The sequence below is a fragment of the Coturnix japonica genome, chromosome 3 (genome assembly GCF_001577835.2).
Source record: "Coturnix japonica isolate 7356 chromosome 3, Coturnix japonica 2.1, whole genome shotgun sequence".
Lineage (NCBI taxonomy): Eukaryota > Metazoa > Chordata > Aves > Galliformes > Phasianidae > Coturnix > Coturnix japonica.
This window is the reverse complement of record NC_029518.1, coordinates 47,049,012-47,066,910: the sequence shown is the minus strand read 5'-3', so window position 1 is coordinate 47,066,910 and position 17,899 is coordinate 47,049,012. Positions and strand designations below refer to the sequence as shown.

The window sequence follows — 17,899 nt, the reverse complement described above, 5'->3', positions numbered from 1 at the left end:
CAATTTACAGCACACTGCAAACACTACTTTGCAAGGTCTTTCACACTGATAACACAGTGAAACAGAAGTCTCATCTTGTTCCTCCTTTAGGAAGAACTTTGCTGGCTTAACTCTACACAAATTACTCCCAAACTGAAAAGGAAACCAGCCAGTACTACATTACCAAACACATGAAAAAAAAAGTGCTGCCTAGTAACTGGTCACACACTACAATAGCTTCCACTTAAAAAGTCACTTATTAAAAATATATATATCCAGATTCTATACTGCATCCACAGTTAATCAATGAGTGGCATCACATGTGAAAGAAATGCTATGAAAGTGGCTAAGTATTTTCATATCTTACTTTGAGAACTTTGTTTTTTATTCTTCTACTGTTCCTACTGTTGTTTTCCCCAAACATTTCTGTTCCAGGGGCATAACTGTGGAAGGACAGGTAATCTAAATCACAGCGTAACTTAAGTTGTAAGGGAGACCCTCCCTCTCAAGAAAGTGAGGACACTAAAGATAGATTAAGGTCACATTCAATTTAGTTTTACTCATTTTCAAAGACAGAGAACAAAGAATGTCTGGACATCCTCTGTCTGAGCCCACTGACAAAGCCATTTTGTCATTGACAAAGCCATTCTGTGATTCTGTGATTTTCTTTTCCTAGGATCTAATCGGAATCTTTTATTTGAAGAAAACTTCTCTTCTGATTTCATGATCACTGTAGAAAATACAAGCTTTTCCCATTTATTCTTTATGTTCCACAGTGCCAGTTGTAACTACGTAGAAGGACCAAGTAAATGAGTATTTTAGAAATTTTATTAACACTCATTCTATAATTTCTCAACTCGACAGCCTGGAGCTAAGTTGATAAATAAAACATTACCAAAAAAAAATGAAGCAAAAATCTTACCGTGACCATAAAGGTGAGAACTACGAAGACAAATCGGAACCAGATTTCTACTTGTGAAAACGTTGGATTGTACATTTTCCACTACAAGAAAAGAGAAGAAAAAGAGCTCAACAATGTTTTTAGAGGGTTCACACAACATTCATAATTAACACCTTTTGCAGATACTCAACAGTTTTCTGGTTTCTCGAGATTTGAATGTATAACCAAATTCCCCCTCATCACTATGGAAAGACAAAGATAAATTCACACACATTTTTCTTCCAAATTAAAGCCTGCTTTAGGAGAAGAAAACAAACAATACTATCCAATGAAAAGATAACCAAAGCAGACTAGTATCACTGCTTATCCTTTATCCTGCCGCTTGGTAACACACTCATTGTGTTGTCACACCTCAAAGCATTTCCTAGAAATCAAGGAGCATCCTTTTTGATCTCTCTCATGTTCAAAATTTGAACTTCAATAACTAAATTCTGTGATCTTCTTTATTACCAAGGTCAAATACATAAACTGGTTATGAACATGCTGATAAGGTAGAGCTGTGCTTTCTGAAAGGAGTTTGTTTTCTTAAAGTTTGTTCTTGTTTTAGAAGTGAGAATAATAAATGAGCTAAGCAGACACAAGGAAGTCTTTTGAGGGTTAAGGAACAAAAGCTGCCTTAGTTCTCTAATTATAAGATGGGCAGAAATATTCATTATGAAACGTCATTTTGCTTGAACTCTGTTGAGAAATTATCTCATATCTGGCCTGCTTCTCTTCAGAAGTAACTTGTGAAATGCATGTACCACATATGCTCTGCTCATGTGACAAGAAGCTTTACCTTTCAATAGATTTAGTCTGCCTGTAAACCCCTATCTTGTCTTTTTACTTTAAGTGTAAACATATAATGAAAATCTTATTCCAATTGGAAACAACACAAGCCACTGTACGAACAAAACAAATTGGTATGTTCACTTGCTATGGGAAAGCGGAACCACTGGATTGGGTTTTTGGTTATCTACATAATGGAAAGCATGCAAAGCGAGGTGATAAAACACAGAACTATAGATGCCCCGATACCTCACCCTGCTTGAAATCTGGAATTAAGCACTTTGCTTTTTATTTTCTCTCCCTCTACAGCTTATTTTTAATAACATGCTTTATACATTAGAATACATCAAGAATCAAGATTCAGGAAGCTCATTTAGTACACAGAAGCCATTCTTGCTTTACAGTAAACTTCCTTTTTCTGCCTGCTCTAACACACGTAATGCTATATATAGTCAGAATACAACATAGTAACTAGTATTACAAGTTCAGTTTAGTTCCATCTTCTCCTAATGCAAACATTTCTAAACCTCTATCTGGAGTGATTCAACATACGCTTTTTTTTTCCCAAACTGTTTTATAAACAGCCCTTAGCACTGTAACTTGCCCAGTTCATTTTGCTAGAGACTGCCTGCTTATTTCAGCTAAAGAAAACCATTTCCCCTTCCTCATAAGCAGAGTCAAACCATTTTTTCATTTGTCTTTGTGTCTCAGATCTTTCTGGCCAGTGCTTTTGTAAAGTCTAGAAAAATCCTGCTAATTCAGACACACCTCCCGGAAAGGCTATAAAAGATAGCAAGCTTTAGAAAGGTAAGATCTCTATGTGAAAATGCAGAAAACTGGATGTTCTAGTCTAGCTTGTCTACCATTAAATACCTCCTAGGAATTACACTAAAGTTATCTGTCCCCAAAAACAGGGATAGAAGTTCTGAAAGAAAATGCTTTCCCTATGAAGATAAATATTACTCCAGAACATTAATAACACAAATGCTAAAATAGCTCTGAAACCAGCAGTTACAGAAAGCTTCGTAATGATGTACCTTCATATTTCATGTTCAAAATAAGGAAACTTTTTTATTACAGCTAAAGCAAACTTCTCCAGATATCTCTCTTGCTACTAGAAAGCTTTATACTTACTGTGAAAGTAATATTCTGTATGGCATATGTTAACTTATTTAGATCTTCAAAACTAACAAATATGTTGTACTGAGTGTAGTTCAGGTAGCCGAGGTGAGCAACAATGATTTCGCTGCATTTCTGTGAACACATACAGGAAAGAGTAATATTTAAAAACTTTCAATTTATTCTACAAAATTCATTGGTAACATAGGTTAGATAACTTGTTTTTGAGTAAGTAGAAACGAGTGATTTTTATTACACATCTTACCAACAAACAAACTTGATTTATGTTATACACTTTCCGTACAAGAACATCAGCTATTCTCTTCCTCAAGGACTTCACTCTGGATAATCTGTTTCAGACATCTTTCAACTCAAAACTTTTAGTTAAAGTTTTATTAGAAACTCAGAAACTTCTTGGGTGGGAAGAATATTTTTTCCCTGAAGCACAGAAGCTACCTGCTTTCAAGCAAATGCTCTGCTAGTTGCTGGACAAGAATTTTTCCTCTCCTCTAGAGCCCAATACCTGTTTTTCTATTCAAACGTTCCTTCTCACAGTACTGTAAATCTGTTTAATCAGCACACAGTACTTTGCTGACAGAAAGCTGCAACGAGAAAATGGAGTCTTCTTCAGGTAAGAGATACAAGCCACAGAAAGAAACAGACTTGCAATGTAATGCAGCATGCACACAAATATGTTTAAAGTACTGCAACAGGGTTTTCTTCAAGCATGCACATACCTGTGCACAGCTGAGCAGCCTTGTCCGGTTGTGAACTCGATTATTAACATAGGGCGCGCTTCCATCTTTCACCACCCCAAGCACTTTTACTGTCATAGTAACATTCTTTTTGAGCGATACTGTAATTAAGAGAGAAAACGTTGAGCTATTCTGCATGCAGAAATCTCAAGAGGAGATCCAGATAAAGTTTAAAATGAATATGACACCCAACAGCACTTGGTTATATGTTACTGGAGTACAGTTCAGTTATAATAATTTCAAAACAAAAAAGCAAAATACCTTAATATATTTTGGCATTAAGACATACAGTCCTTGTACTGAATCCTAACACATAAAGAATTCCTGGTTACAGTATTACTCATATTCTTATAGGGAAGCTCCACTGCACTGTTAGTAACATTACAATTTATACATATAATTTCTCCCAAAACAGACACAGACTCTCTACGCACTGCTGTCTTCATTGAAATTAACACCCACCCTACCCCACACACCTGTTGCAAACAGTTTTCAAGATTAGTTCAATCCATCCCTTTACTGAGGGCAAGGGGTAGAGACAGAGAGACTGTGTCAGAGGAAAATCACAGCCAGAAAGAAACAGAATCATATATGCAACAACAAGATAGAATATACAAAATTAGGTTGCTACAGCAGTTTCCTAAACTCTAGGTAACAATCTTACCATCATGCTGATCCAACTCAACTACACAGGTCAGCCACAGCTGCTGGTTATAAGTAGACAGTGGTGGCGAACTTAAATTAAAAGGCTTCAGCTGTTAAAACAAAAACCCCACCAAGGTTAGCATCAGTCATAATATTACGCTATACATTTGCAGTCGTAACAATAAAAGATACATAAGTAACAATATTTTCAGGAACAGATTTAATATGTGATATTGCAGGGACAGTATTGATAGGCACCCCACATATACATGTTCCAGTGAAGCAGCTAAAGCAGCACCTAATCTAATTACTTCAAATGATGAGACTGGAGAAAGGGTATATTTAACATTACAGATACCGAGTAAAACTATTTGGATACTCCAACACCATTTATTGATCCTTACCTTTATGCTGTTATTTAGGTCAGTTCTTGCTACAGAAGTTTCAATTACATTGGGACCTACATAATAAACAAGAAGGAAGAGAACAATACTGAAGGATCACTGTAAATACAGGATTTCAAAACATTGTACAAAGTACCTCCTCGCTAAGCAGGTAAGTAGCATCCCACTTGGCAGATGTTCTAACTGAAGGGCAAGTCACTTAGGCTTATCAATATCATTGATAAACTTGGCCAAAATGTCCCCCCCCCCCACCACCAGATTCCTCTAAGACTCTTTGCCATAATATCCCTGAGTATAAATAGGGTGTAAATTATTAATCAAGAACTCCATGTCAGAAGTTCTACATGCACACTCCAAATTACAACAACAAAGACATGGTGCATCTTCCCTCAAGCTATGTGCTGTACATTGTATGTTTCCCTTCCTGTGTATCGCAGTCATGAAAGTAGTTGGCTGCAGAAAAATCCAAGTAAGCAGCAGAGACGCTGCTGTTACAGCACCTTGAAGCCCAATCTATGGCTGCAAAAGCATCTGAAAAAACAGCTTTTTTAACTGCACTTATCTCTCCAGTTTTTATGGCCCAACTGCTACCATTACCCAATTTACTTGGAAGATAATGTCTGTATCACATTGTACTCACAACCAGACAAACACATTACACTGTATCTGACTGAGCAATGATAACGCCTTTCTATGTACATATAGTGTATTTGACTGCATAATTACTGACAGTACTTTGTAGCTTGTGCTGGATCTTGATTGCATTGAGCTGTTTAAGCAAGGCAACCTACAAGTCTGTTTAGGAACAGTGCTCAGACCAGCCAGACTGGGACCATTCTTTTCTATAAAAACGGCAAGCTGTAATATATTATATATACCATCACAATACATGAAATGGTTTTAAGTTGAAAGAGGGAAGATTTAGGTTGGATGTTAGGGGGAAGTACTTCACTAGGAGAGTGGTTCGGCCCTGGAACAGGCTGCCCAGGGAGGTTGTGGATGCCCCGTCCTTGGAGGTCTTCAAGACCAGGTTGGACGGGGCCCTGGGCAACCTGATCTAGTAAAGGTGTATGTTTGGTGGCCCTGCCAGGCAGGGGGGTTGGAACTACATGATCCTTGAGGTCCCTTCCAACCCGGGTCATTCTGTGATTCTGTAATAAATGTAATTGCACCGAAGTTCTATAAACAAGTTCTCCTAAAAAACACAATCCATTCAATCAACAGCTTCAAGTCAAGCTGTAGAGGGAGATGTCCAGCTTTCAGGGTTTATAAATGAGTGAGCTCACTTTGGGCAAGAATCTTGTATTAGCTGACACAACGGTTAAGATAAACATGCAGCACTTTTGTCTCAGAAAGCATAAATGATTCTCTGTAAGTGCTCAGAGTTGATTAGTCATCATATTTCAGTAGCTAAGTATTAATCAAAGAACACCAGAACAAAACTTTCTGAAGAGCTCTTTTTTTTAAAAATAAACCAAAAGATATGAAAAAATAAATAAGTACTGGAGAACATAATCTCAGTTTTCAAAACGGAACAGCATCCAAAACAATAAGTCAGTTCTACTGCTGTAGCTGCTGCTCCTCTAGCAAGCAATATACTAATGCTTTATATTATGTTGTTGTTGCTTTCCTTTATTCTTGCTAAGTTAACAGAATCATATTGGGAAGCAGACAACCAGTCTGAGGTGAGGAACATGAAAACTGCATGGGTACAGAAAATGAGTTCTGCACCTTATCCTGTCCTTGTTATCTTTGTGGTGAGATGAGTGCAAAGACAAAGTGGGAAAAGAGAAAGTGAGCAAGTGTAGCCTGGGAAAAAACAAATCCATGCCTGTCTTAGGTTGCAAGAACCGAAGAGAAACTGTCTCCTCAGAGTAAACTATCTTCTTTACTCAGGTAAGTAGTTAAGACTACTAACCTTCCCAAAACTCACAGCAGTTGGGTATGGGGAATGGTGTAGATAGGTCACATGTAAAGCTGGATGCATCTCCCACCTTTTCGTTTACCTAATGGGTTTGGTGAGTTTAGCTCAGACTGCACCCTTTGAAGAGTGAATGCTCTATTGTTCGTGCCCCTCCCTCTGCTCACAGGAAGCATGAAGCTGTCAGCCAAAGCCATTAAAAATCACCACAGTGTAAGTGGTTCTCCTCCCAAGGTAAACAACTTTCTTTTAAAAATAATTAAGTTATAATAACGACTGCGTCAACAAAGCCATCCAACAAACCAGTCTCACCAGGAAAACAACTCTCCAGCTTTGCCAACTCCTGAAGGGAACCACAGATGAGTCCTGGAAGCCAGGCACAGTGCAGATGTTGGAGTGTTGCTTATGGCAGCCCTGGATCAAGGGCACCCACAGCACTAGTGCAGGCAGATATAATGCATAAGACCAAAAGCTCTATTTTAGGACTCACTCTTAATTAAGACAGAAATTCTCAAAGAGTACAAATGGCTCTTCGCCCATTCTCACATAAAACAATTTGAAGCAATTCCTGCAGCTGATACTGACCTAATTCCAGTTTTCCATTTTGTCATTCATATAAAATGTAAAAGTATTTGTTCAGTATTTCAGTTACAGAATAATGCCCTTCAGCAAGTCAGAGGAAAAACACTGGTTTATCTTCAAGAAATGAAATATAGCCTGTTTGGACATTATGCTTCTACAGTAAGTCAAGCAACAGAAAAGAGGGAAAACCACAGGTCAATTTTTAATGCTACCATGACCAAAGTACTTTCTATAAGGTATGGATAAACACAGAAAGCCCAAGTCAGGCAGGACTGGATGAGCCAAATGCCTCTGCAGGCCTCTTCCTTCTAAAAGGAAGCAAAGAATAGAGATACAGACAGGTCTAGAGACAGGTGAAGATGGTTGTCAGTGAGCAGCACAGATCATGCCAGTTGATAGAGAAATATGATGTCAAGTGGGGAGCTGTTAAATGGTGTAGCACGGTAGCATCCCTACAAAAAAAAACATGACAGAAGAAACATTTCTCTCCTGTAAGAAGTAACATTACCTCAGGGGCAGAATGTTCATTAACTTACACCCACACCCGTAACTATCAGCACACTAAGACAAAGAATACAAAAGGTAATGTTTTAAAAAGGCAACATCCTTACCTGCTATTCCTATGAAGACTGTCAAACCAAAACAGACAAAGAATACCACAAAGACCAGGACAAAATGTCGTTTGGACAGCGTATATAATCGCATTGGTGCCAACCTACAGAAACAAAAGAAAGCACAGAATTAGCTGTCAATCATAGTTCTAAATTACAAAAAAACAAAAAGTCCCTGTAGCAGCTGGACAGATCAGTACAATGGAAAAGGTGTTAAGACAAAGGTGTGAGGACAGAAGGACCGGCGAAATAGAAAGGTACTATAAATGAAAGGAGGAAGATCGCTCACCCGCATCAGAAGAGTCCAGGCTCACAGAGGAAAGCTTCACCAAGGACAGGTCTCCAGAAAGAGATCCTTCCCCAGTGGCAGTCAGCCCTTAAGAGAGGTGCAGCCATCCCTACCGGTCACACAGCTGAATTGCCTTCACCTGCGCTCCCAGGGCTGACCGGGTCCTATCCCCAGGGGCTCAATCAGTGGTTTAGGCCGTGACTCAACAGTTACCATACAGCCCCCTTCACTATTCATTCCTCCACAAAAAAAATTAAACCAATCTTTGTGGTAACATGCAATATTAAGAAAGGGACTGTAAATGTTAAAAGTTTGCACAAAGTGGCTTTACAGGACTTTGGATAGCATCAGCAAACACAAGGTAACTTTTGTGACTGCCTGCTCTTGCACTGAGCAATAACCCAGACCAGTTTAAAAGGTCACAACAGCTGATCACCCAAGGAGAACAGGTGTGTTGCACATAAAATTCACAAATAAGAACAGATCAGATCTCTGCTGCAGAGACCATCACTCAGAGGCCTCACAGGCAAATGTAATTTTAATTGCTTTAAAAGTGATGTAATTTTGACTTTCAAGAATCCCAGGTAATAGAGGTGTTCCAAACCAAGACTTGTCTGCACAGCTTTTGCACAGATAGAACTACACTACTTTTCCTAAACCAAGGCCTTAACACCTCAGCCTTTATGCACTTAAAAGCTTTTTCTCTTGTGCTAGTATTAATAAGTAAGACATATTATCTGACTGACACTTATTCAATGGTACCTTTAGTTCTACAGATGACCCTGTGCTCCTTGTTTAGCTAGGAACATCACATGTGGGGTGTTCTCTTGATTTAACAAGAGCTCTCTAATCTCAACAAGAAAATGCCTTGAATACATGAAAATTATTTTAGAAACACTGATATGGCTACACTGAACGTAAAGCTATAGTGGACATCACATGCTCCCTGGTAAAGCACCCAATGAGGACTGCTCAGTACATGAAAACTAGCTCTGTAAGCTGGGAACAGCTGAAATGGGAGGAGTGACGTATCTAAGCAGGGAACTATCATGCATACCTTAGCTTATATATGGGAATATACTTAACAGCCATAACCTGGTGCACGTTACACTTTTGACTTGCTAAGCACATTCTTGGCTCTGCGGATCATTTGGAGGTGCATTACAGGAACATGTAAAGCAGCTTCACCTCCTGAAGGCAAAATCACCAGGGCTCCCTCAGCCAGCACTCACAGCTGTACAGTTACCAACATTCAGCAGCTTCCCTTAGTACTGCGCCAGAACACAGGTGCGCTCACAAGCTTTCGAGGAAACCTGTTCCAGACATTGACTCATTCTTCATTCCAGTTCCTCTGGATGGTGCAACACCTAACAGTCAGAATGGGTTTGCATACACCTGAAAAGCAGGTGTGCTGACACTTTACAAGGAGAGAAAACCAGACGGAGAAGAGACATGCTATGTGTTCTCCTCTTGTCTTTCACACTGCTGTATCGTATCCATCTCAGGCTGTTGTACCAACAATTATCAGTATCTGGTACTTGCATTGCCATGTCAGCAGCAATCACTAATTGTAAATCACAGAGTATACTGCCCTTCAGAAAGGGGGAGTACTCCTTAAAGCTCCAGTCAGTAGGATAACAGAAGCAATTCATCTCTTTAAAAGAAACCCATTGATTTCTGACTCTAAAAGGTCTGAAAATACAAACTTGTGGAAGTGGAAGAGCCGAAAACAAACAAGTGAAACATGGAAGGTAAACTATTCGTTTTCATTTCCTTGTTTATCACAACCAAACGCAAACTTCAAGCAGGCTGGATGTACCACACAACACATACAGAAATCAATTACACATAAACATCTTCTGAAAAGGTCATATCTACCACCAAGACAGAGGAAAGCAAGAAAGGACAGAAGGAAACAAAACATTAGTAACTGAGAGCCAAGGCTGAAGAAATACAACCAAACTGAAATAAGAAGAGGAACAAGAATAACAAGTCAGACCCACAGAACATTTCTATGAGGTTTCAGGTAACTTAAAACGCACTGATAAATATTGACCCACGTTGGAAGTGATGGAAGACATACATCTGTGGATTAAAGTCCTACGTGATCAGGTAGGATAACTGAACTTCGCTCTCAAAACTGGTCTGTGAGTCCACAATTATGCAGCATACAGCTGGCTAACAGAAGCATCCTACGTAGTAACAATTTGGAGGTAAAACCGGTTGTGTGACCACACTGTTAGCAGTCCTTCAGAAATGCCTACTGACACAGCACCAAAGTCCATTCTAGTGCACTCTCCAAAGATTTACAAGAATAACTCTCACTCCCTTCAGAAACCATCTGCTATGAAGCTAGACCTTAAACTACCGTGATTTTGGCCAAAACACAGTTAAACATCAAGGCTATTACTCACAAAACCAGTAACACTGGAACCCAGCAGCTTACACCCCAACACTTCCAACAGCGCTGAATTGATACAAGTGCTGTGCCAGAGAACTTTCAGACACTCTGTGAAAACACCTCACTGCTTTTAAGTCACAATAACCACACAACACTTTTTTTTAAGAGCAAACAAGAAAGCTCAGCCAAATATTAACTGCAGTTATCATGACAGCCGACAACAATTTATTGTGCTCCTACAGAGTGTCGTGTTTTTCCCCTCCCTGCACTCATAGAATTTCCTTGTCACTCTGTGGTGCCCCATTTCAGCCTGTCACCACCCGACATAACAGGCAGATAAAACAACCCTCCTGCACGCTCACTGTCTTACATCTGCCTTTTGGAAAGAGATCATATAAAATTTATGAACACTGATAAACGCAAGTTGATGATTTCCTATCAACATCTGGAAGGCCTAAAAAGAATGAGACGTTTAAGCCTGACTCTGGAAGCACTTGTTCAAGGAAGTAAAGAATCGTGCTTCCCTTTATCAGTGGAAGAAGCCTTCTTAGTCCAGCCAAGGCAGTCTAATAAGGCTCAAGGGAAAACATCCCATGTTCACAGATCTGTCAGGAAGCTTTCACACTCTGGATTTTTAAGCTAACTCAGATAGAAAATGGTACCTTATAGCTACATTAGATTAAAACTAACTGCAAAGGAGCAGAATGCACAGCGATACAACAGAGATATATTAGAAACCCAAAATAGAAGTCATTAAAAACTAAGCTACAGCAATGTAACTTGTGACAGGTGAGCAATGGAAACGCATACTTGTAATAACTTTATGTTCACATAACAGAATCATAGAATTGTAGAATCATAGAATGGCGTGGGTTGAAAAGGACCACAACGATCATCTAGTTTCAACCCCCCTGCTATATGCAGGGTCACCAACCACTGGACCAGGCGTACAGAACAGATGTAAAGGTGAGCTACATTTTGCCCTTTGAGCCATGCTTTGGGTCAAGGTGTTACACAACTGTTTGCCTCAGGCTATTTGTCATTTCCTCAACATCACATCACTTCCCTTGCCTGCGCTATGCAGCCTCCACTACAACATCATCACTAAAAACAAGCCATTTTACAGTTATAATGCTCTTCACTTAAGAATATCACTTCCAGATGAGGAAGATGGGACACAAGTGGGATTAAGAAGCAGTTGATATCAAAACCACAAACAGTTTGCTTTTACTCATGCTTTTTAGCCTATAATGCTCTGCCTTCAAATGCAACTTTCACACACTCCCAAATGAAAGCGTAGGAACCACTCCAATTTAAAGGACTGCATTTAGAATCATTAAGACTGGAAAAGACTACTAAGATCACAAAGACCAAGCATCAGCCCATCCCCACCATGCCCACAAACCATGTCCCTCAGAGCCACATCCACATGGCTCTTGAACACCTCCAAGGATGGTGACTTCGTCACCTCCCTCAGGGACCCATTCCAATGCCTCACCACTCTTTCTGAGAAGGAATTTTTCCTAAATTCCAACCTGAACACTCCCAGGCACAATCTGAAGTGTTTCCTCTCATCCAATTGCTGTTACCTGGGAGAAGAGGTCGATATCTACCTCACCACAAGCTCCTTTCAGGCAGCTGTAGAGGGCAATGAGGTCTTCCCTGAGCTTCCTCTTCTCCAGACTGAACAATCCCAGCTCTCTCAGCTACTCCCCATCAGACTTGTGCTGCAGACCCCTCACAGCTTTGTTACCCTTCTCTGAACACACACCAGGGCCTCAATGTCTTTCTTGTTGTGAGTGATACTCCAATTGTGGTCTCACCAATGCCAAGTACATAAGGAATACACTACACACATCCATAGCACTGAGACTACCTGCACATACCCAATTTCTTCTTTTTAAAGGCCTTTGCTGACCCCACTGTCCCACAGCACATCTTGAAGACTCACAATGTCACAGTTACAGCTAAGGAAGGATGCGAGACACAGCAGCAGCAGCACTATGTGATAGTTACAGGACAGCTGAGCACAGTTACATCACACAGCTCCTGTTTGGTGGCTGTTTGATGTCCTTTCTGTGTTGCTCGCTGACCACCGAGTACTCAGCCAGGGTCATCGCTCTGCCGATGCAGGGGGACACCTGGGGAACAGGTCTTTCTCTTGCCTTCACTGCCACAACCCGAGACATGGAGTGTTTTTATTCACCATATGGAAAGAAAACTTTCCACATGTGTTTTCTCGGAGTTTCCTGACTCGCACAAATCAAGTCAAATAACCACAGACACCAACCCAGCCCCACCGATCTATTTCCTTAACGAGAAACGGGCCGGGCCGCTGCCAGCTGTGCGGTCTCTCGCCGCGCTCACAGCCGGGCTGAGGGGTAGAGGCGGCGCCCCCCACCCCACCCGGCCCCGGCACCTCCCGCCATCTCCCCCCAGCAGCCCCCGCCGCCTCCGCCACTCACGGCTCCATCCCGGCGCCACATGCGCGGTGCAGGCGCCACTCCCGCCGGCCGGCGCCGCAGCCGTGGCAGGACCGGCGGCTCAGCCTCACGGCGGCTTCCGCCTGCGTCACCCACCCGCCGCCCCGAGCCGCCACGGGAGCGAAGGGCGACGCCGCTGGGAGGGGGCGGCGGCGCTACGGAGAGCGGCAGCGGACACGGGGCGGGAGGGGCGGCCCCAAGCAAGAAGCGGCTCCTGTGCTGAGGGGGAATCGTGTTCGGGAGCCGGGGATGGAACCTGAGAGTGAGCCGTTACCTCACACCCCTCAGGAGTGTCTTCATTTTGCACAGGTGCTGCGATGAGACTGGGTTTTATTCTGCCTTCCTGCTGAGGCTCCCGAGGCTGAGCAACTGCTGTCAGTGCCGCTGGTGGGGATTATGAGAATTGGTGAACCGGGGCTGTTGCCAATTTGTATTTTGTGCCCGGTTTTGATGGCCGTAACATTCGGTTCTGGACGGCTGTGCTGCAATTAGAATCATCGGATCGTTACGGCTGGAAAGACCTCTGAGATCATCGAGTCCAACCGCCAACTCATTGCCACCACACCCACTGACCATGTATGTCCCTCAGTGCCACATCCACACGGCTCCAACACCTCCAGGGATGGTGATTCCACCACCTCCCTGGGCAGCCCATGCCACTGCAGCACTGCTCTTACTGAGAATAATTCCTCCCTAATATCCAACCTGACCCTCCCCTGGTACAACTTGAGGCCATTCCCTCTCATCCTGCTGCTGCTACCTGTGAGAGGTTGGCCCCAGAGGCACAATGGGTATCACAGCTCAGGATGAGACTCAGAGCTACCTGCCGGCATTAGCATTAGCATGACATATTACATATGTCATATATGTAGGGTCCAGCTGCCTCAGTGTGATCCCAGAAATAAATCACATGAATCAACCGACATATGATTTAAAAACATCTCCTCCATGCTTCCATTAAAAGCTTGCCTAGGTGGCCAGCTGGTTTCATTGCAGCCCGTTTTTAAAGGCACTTAACATCAATAATACACTCTCGATAATTTTACTTGATTAGCCTAGGGGTAATTGACATTGTTATTGGTGAACTGCCAGCCCTGTCTGCCCCCGTGTGGCTGCGGTGAACCCAAAAGAAGGCTGCTGGCAGTGGGTCCAGCCAGCAACACCAGTACCTATCACCTCAGTCAGGACTTGCAGCATGGGGGATCACACCGTAATTCAGGCCCAGCTGTGTCCTTCACACTGGAGCCATTCAGGGCAGCCTGTAGGTTAATCTCTTAATCTTGGAGTATTACTACTAACCTTGACGTCAGCACGGTGCTTCCCTGTATAAGCTAATAGGTCAGCAGGCTATGTTAATTAACCTGACATTGTTTTTCCATGAATACCAAGTTGTTACTTACAGTTAATCAACTCTGAAGTCAGACGTTGAATAAGCCACCCTCCTACTCTCTCCTGTGTATCAGGAAGGCACTTTAATTACTTGCTTTCCTATCAACGTGTTTCCAGCATGCTGAACTCCGCAACGTTAGCCTGAGGGACAGAGTTACAAAACTCCCACAGAAATACATGCCAGTTGACTGCCGAGCTGTACCTTCTGGTAAGCTTGACATACCTCACTGATGACATGTTCAAGAGAAAAATGCTGGTGCTGCTCCACCAGCTCCTCCTGCCATGGCCCAGCAGGCACAGTGGGGAAGGAAGGGACCCACTGGTGGGAGTGGAGACACCAAGGAACAAAGTGCTCACTGAAGAAGCCTGTTTGCAGCCATTTTTCAGGGCTAAAAGTTAGAACAGGCTGTGAAACTGCTGTCATAAATCGAGGGCTGATAGGATAATGTATCACTTTTCCCTTCTTCTGACTTCTCTAAGGTCATCTACTGCACCAAGCACCTCCTGGCATGCCAATGACTTATGTAGGAGCATTAAGTCCACCCAAGCGTGTTCTGGGGTCACCAATTATGTTTAGTATCACATGCATTAATCTGCAAGCTTCTTTTTTTACAAGCATACCACAGATTGCCATGTTGTCTTGAGGAAACTATTAACCCAGACAGATGGCATTGACTGGCATGCTGAGGCATGGATAACCCTGCTCTCCTCATCCTCTCTCAGGTGCTGGGTCATCCAGCACTTGTTTATGGAGTTCCATACCAAAAGGCACAAATTGGAGACTGTTATGGCTTATTGAACAGAACAAACTCACTAACATGGATTCCCCTTCATCAGTATAGTATGAATGAATGATCTGCAGCTTTGAGAAGCGAGGATGACATAGCTTGAGATAGCTGACGAGCCTCTCACCTTTATTTGTCACCTATTCCTAAGGAGCAGGCTGCTCACAGATGGCTGTTGAACCACATGTTAAAAAGAGCACAGTGCCTAAAAAGAAACCATGACCAAAAAGATGTCACTAGACTGGGACAGCCTCAGAGCTGATTCAGAAGTGACTCAGCCGCCATGCAGTGAGAGCACATCTGCTTGGAATAAGAGCTTCACCAGCAGCCTCTGAGCTAGGTCATCCCCCTCGCCAACTCCCCAGCCCCTGAAGACAAGCACATACTGACATAATGCGTGGAGTCAAAAAGAGCTAATACCCTGCCAGCCACAACGGGGAAAAAGTTTGGTATTCTTCCATTCCTATATCACTTCTGCCCCAAAGCCTTTCAGTCTTGAGTGTTCTCGTTCCCTGTTGGCACTCCCTAAAATGTCCCTACAGAACTCAGAAGTGAGACTGCAGCAGCCAATGTTTTATTTATTTATCTTTCCTGGCAAATATTGATTACCTGCAAACTCAAGCCCCTCTTCTTCCCTAATGCTTAATGGACCAGACCTCTCAATTTCCATAAAGGCAATGGAAACTATCAGTCAATGCCAAATGGCTTGCTCAGTCAGGAGGAGGAGAGAGTTATGACTGGCAGTGGTCAACAGTTACACATATATACAGTGCATGAAGGGAAAAAACATGCTCTTATATGCTTTTACTGTCTTTTCACTTTGTTGCTCTGATACATAACTTGCTTTTAGTAATCTCACTATTTTAGACAGCCTTTGTTTTGCAGGCCACACCACAATTCTTTTGTCAAATTTCCAACATGTCTTCTGTCTTCAGAGCAGTGAGGCTCCCCATTGCATCTTTGAGTGTGCTCATCTGTAATGTGACCAAAAGTACTGAATAAAATAGAGAAAAAGGATGAAATTCTTAATTATCCTTCCTTCAAATGAGAGTTGGCTGTAAGAAGGATGCACTATAGTATCTAAGACTAGTGACCAGAAATCTTCTATCTTACCAAGAATCTAAAAGCAGATGGCATTGCTGCATCCATCCATCCATGAATAGCAGGTATGCAGTCACAGTAGCAAGAAACTTACTTGATTTAAGTCAGTGAGATTAAGAAATCCAATGACCTACGCAGGAGAACTGTGCAAAAACACTCAAAAGTAATAATGCTCAGACTCATAGTAAAGATGAGCTCAAATGGACCTTGGAAGGTGCTCAGCCTTTCCTTTTGCCTGAAGGGAGTAATCACCACATCCATGTCAGTTTCTGGTATGCACTTGTCTTGTAAAGCAGTCATTCCCATGTCCTTTTCCATAAAAATATTATGTGACTCCTAATTCCCCAACCTGTATTTCTGAATATTATTGTTTGTGTAGTTCCTGGCATTTGTTTGTCCTAATTTTCATTCAACTTTTTTCAGATCATTTCTCCGAGCCAAAATTTCATTTAATTTATAGCTCTGTCCTCCAACACATTTGGAGTCACAGAATCATTAAGGTTGGAAAAGACCACTAAGATCATCTAGTCCAACCATCATCCCATCCCCACCATTGCCAGTAACCATGTCTCTTAGTGCCACATCTACAGTCTCTTAAACACTCCTGGGGATGGTGACTGCACCACCTCTCTAGGCAGCCTGTTCTAATGCACTGCCACTATTTCTGAGAATATTTTCTTTTTCCTAATATCTGAATACCTTGGCACAACTTGAGGCCATTACCTTTCATTATGTTCCTAGCTTTGTCAGTCCCTGAACATGAACACCCTCCAGCTATTATGAACACAGCAGACAGGCACAGAAGCAGTGTACAGCCTATTCAGGACATCCACCACTCCTAATCCACCATCACCAAGAACTAATAATAATAATAATAACCTAATCAATTCTGTAGCTCTCCCAGCGCTGTTTCACGGCTTTTGTATACCCAACTACACAGAAGGGGATAGGCCTAGCGCAGGGCTGTATAGAGAGACATCTGCACCAGGCACCTGATGCTGGAGACAGAAGGGGGGTGTTGGGTTGGCTGTGCAGCGCCTGGGGAGCTACATCAGCCGGGCCTTGTGCCTTAAACCGACCCTAGATCTGCCCCCCTAGAACCGCCCGTCGGGACACCCCGCGTTCCCCACTGCCAGCCTCGCGGAGCCACCGCTGCGACAGTCCCGCGCCGAGCCTACCGATAATAGCGGTCATCCTTATAGGGGGTGAGGTCCTCCCTGATTTCCCGGTAGGTCTCCCGCACCCGCTTGCAGAATCGCTTGAGCTCGCCGCACAGCGGGCTGCCGAAAGAGGCGAAATCCGCCTCCATGCCGCCTCAGGCGCCGCGCTCCGCCATGCCGCCGCCGCACGGCCCGCCCCGCGCCGCGCTGCGCTTCGGGGTGGGGCCTCCGCTTCAGCACCACGGACAGCGACAGCCGCGGAATAAACGGCAGTTCAACGTCTTACATACATCTTTATGCAAACCATTCCATTCTTAAAACATATTCATGAATACCCTGATTATTCACGATCTCTTTTACCTTCCTGCCCCTCTGGCAGCCTGATATGCATAAGATAAATTCTATGCTAAATCCTCTTTTCGTGGTCACAAGGTTGTAAAGGGCCCAGTGTTAGGAATTACGCTGTCTGGCCTTTCAGAGTGGCTTCTACTGATGTATTCTCATTTGGAATAGAGCTTCGTTGCCTTCACCTGTGTTAAACTTTGA

The 17,899-nt window shown here is 42.8% G+C and overlaps 1 protein-coding gene across 4 annotated transcripts in view; it reads right to left on the bottom strand.

The window, feature by feature from the left end:
• TMEM181 (transmembrane protein 181) overlaps positions 1-17,549 on the bottom strand; it is a 29,756-nt gene extending 12,207 nt beyond the window's left edge. The window contains exons 1-7 of one of the 4 annotated variants that reach the window (XM_015858338.2): positions 17,372-17,549; positions 7,746-7,849; positions 4,632-4,687; positions 4,247-4,337; positions 3,565-3,683; positions 2,843-2,962; positions 902-982 (exon numbers count right to left, since the gene is read on the bottom strand). In XM_015858338.2, coding sequence (XP_015713824.1) covers positions 902-982; positions 2,843-2,962; positions 3,565-3,683; positions 4,247-4,337; positions 4,632-4,687; positions 7,746-7,849; positions 17,372-17,502 — 702 coding nt within the window. In that variant the 5' untranslated portion in view covers positions 17,503-17,549. Of the gene's footprint in view, positions 1-901; positions 983-2,842; positions 2,963-3,564; positions 3,684-4,246; positions 4,338-4,631; positions 4,688-7,745; positions 7,850-8,034; positions 8,058-12,900; positions 13,031-13,192; positions 13,415-17,371 lie in introns of those variants that run through there. The other 3 variants (XM_015858339.2, XM_015858340.2, XM_015858341.2) reach the window with 3 other exon arrangements.
• Positions 17,550-17,899: the final 350 nt, after the last annotated feature.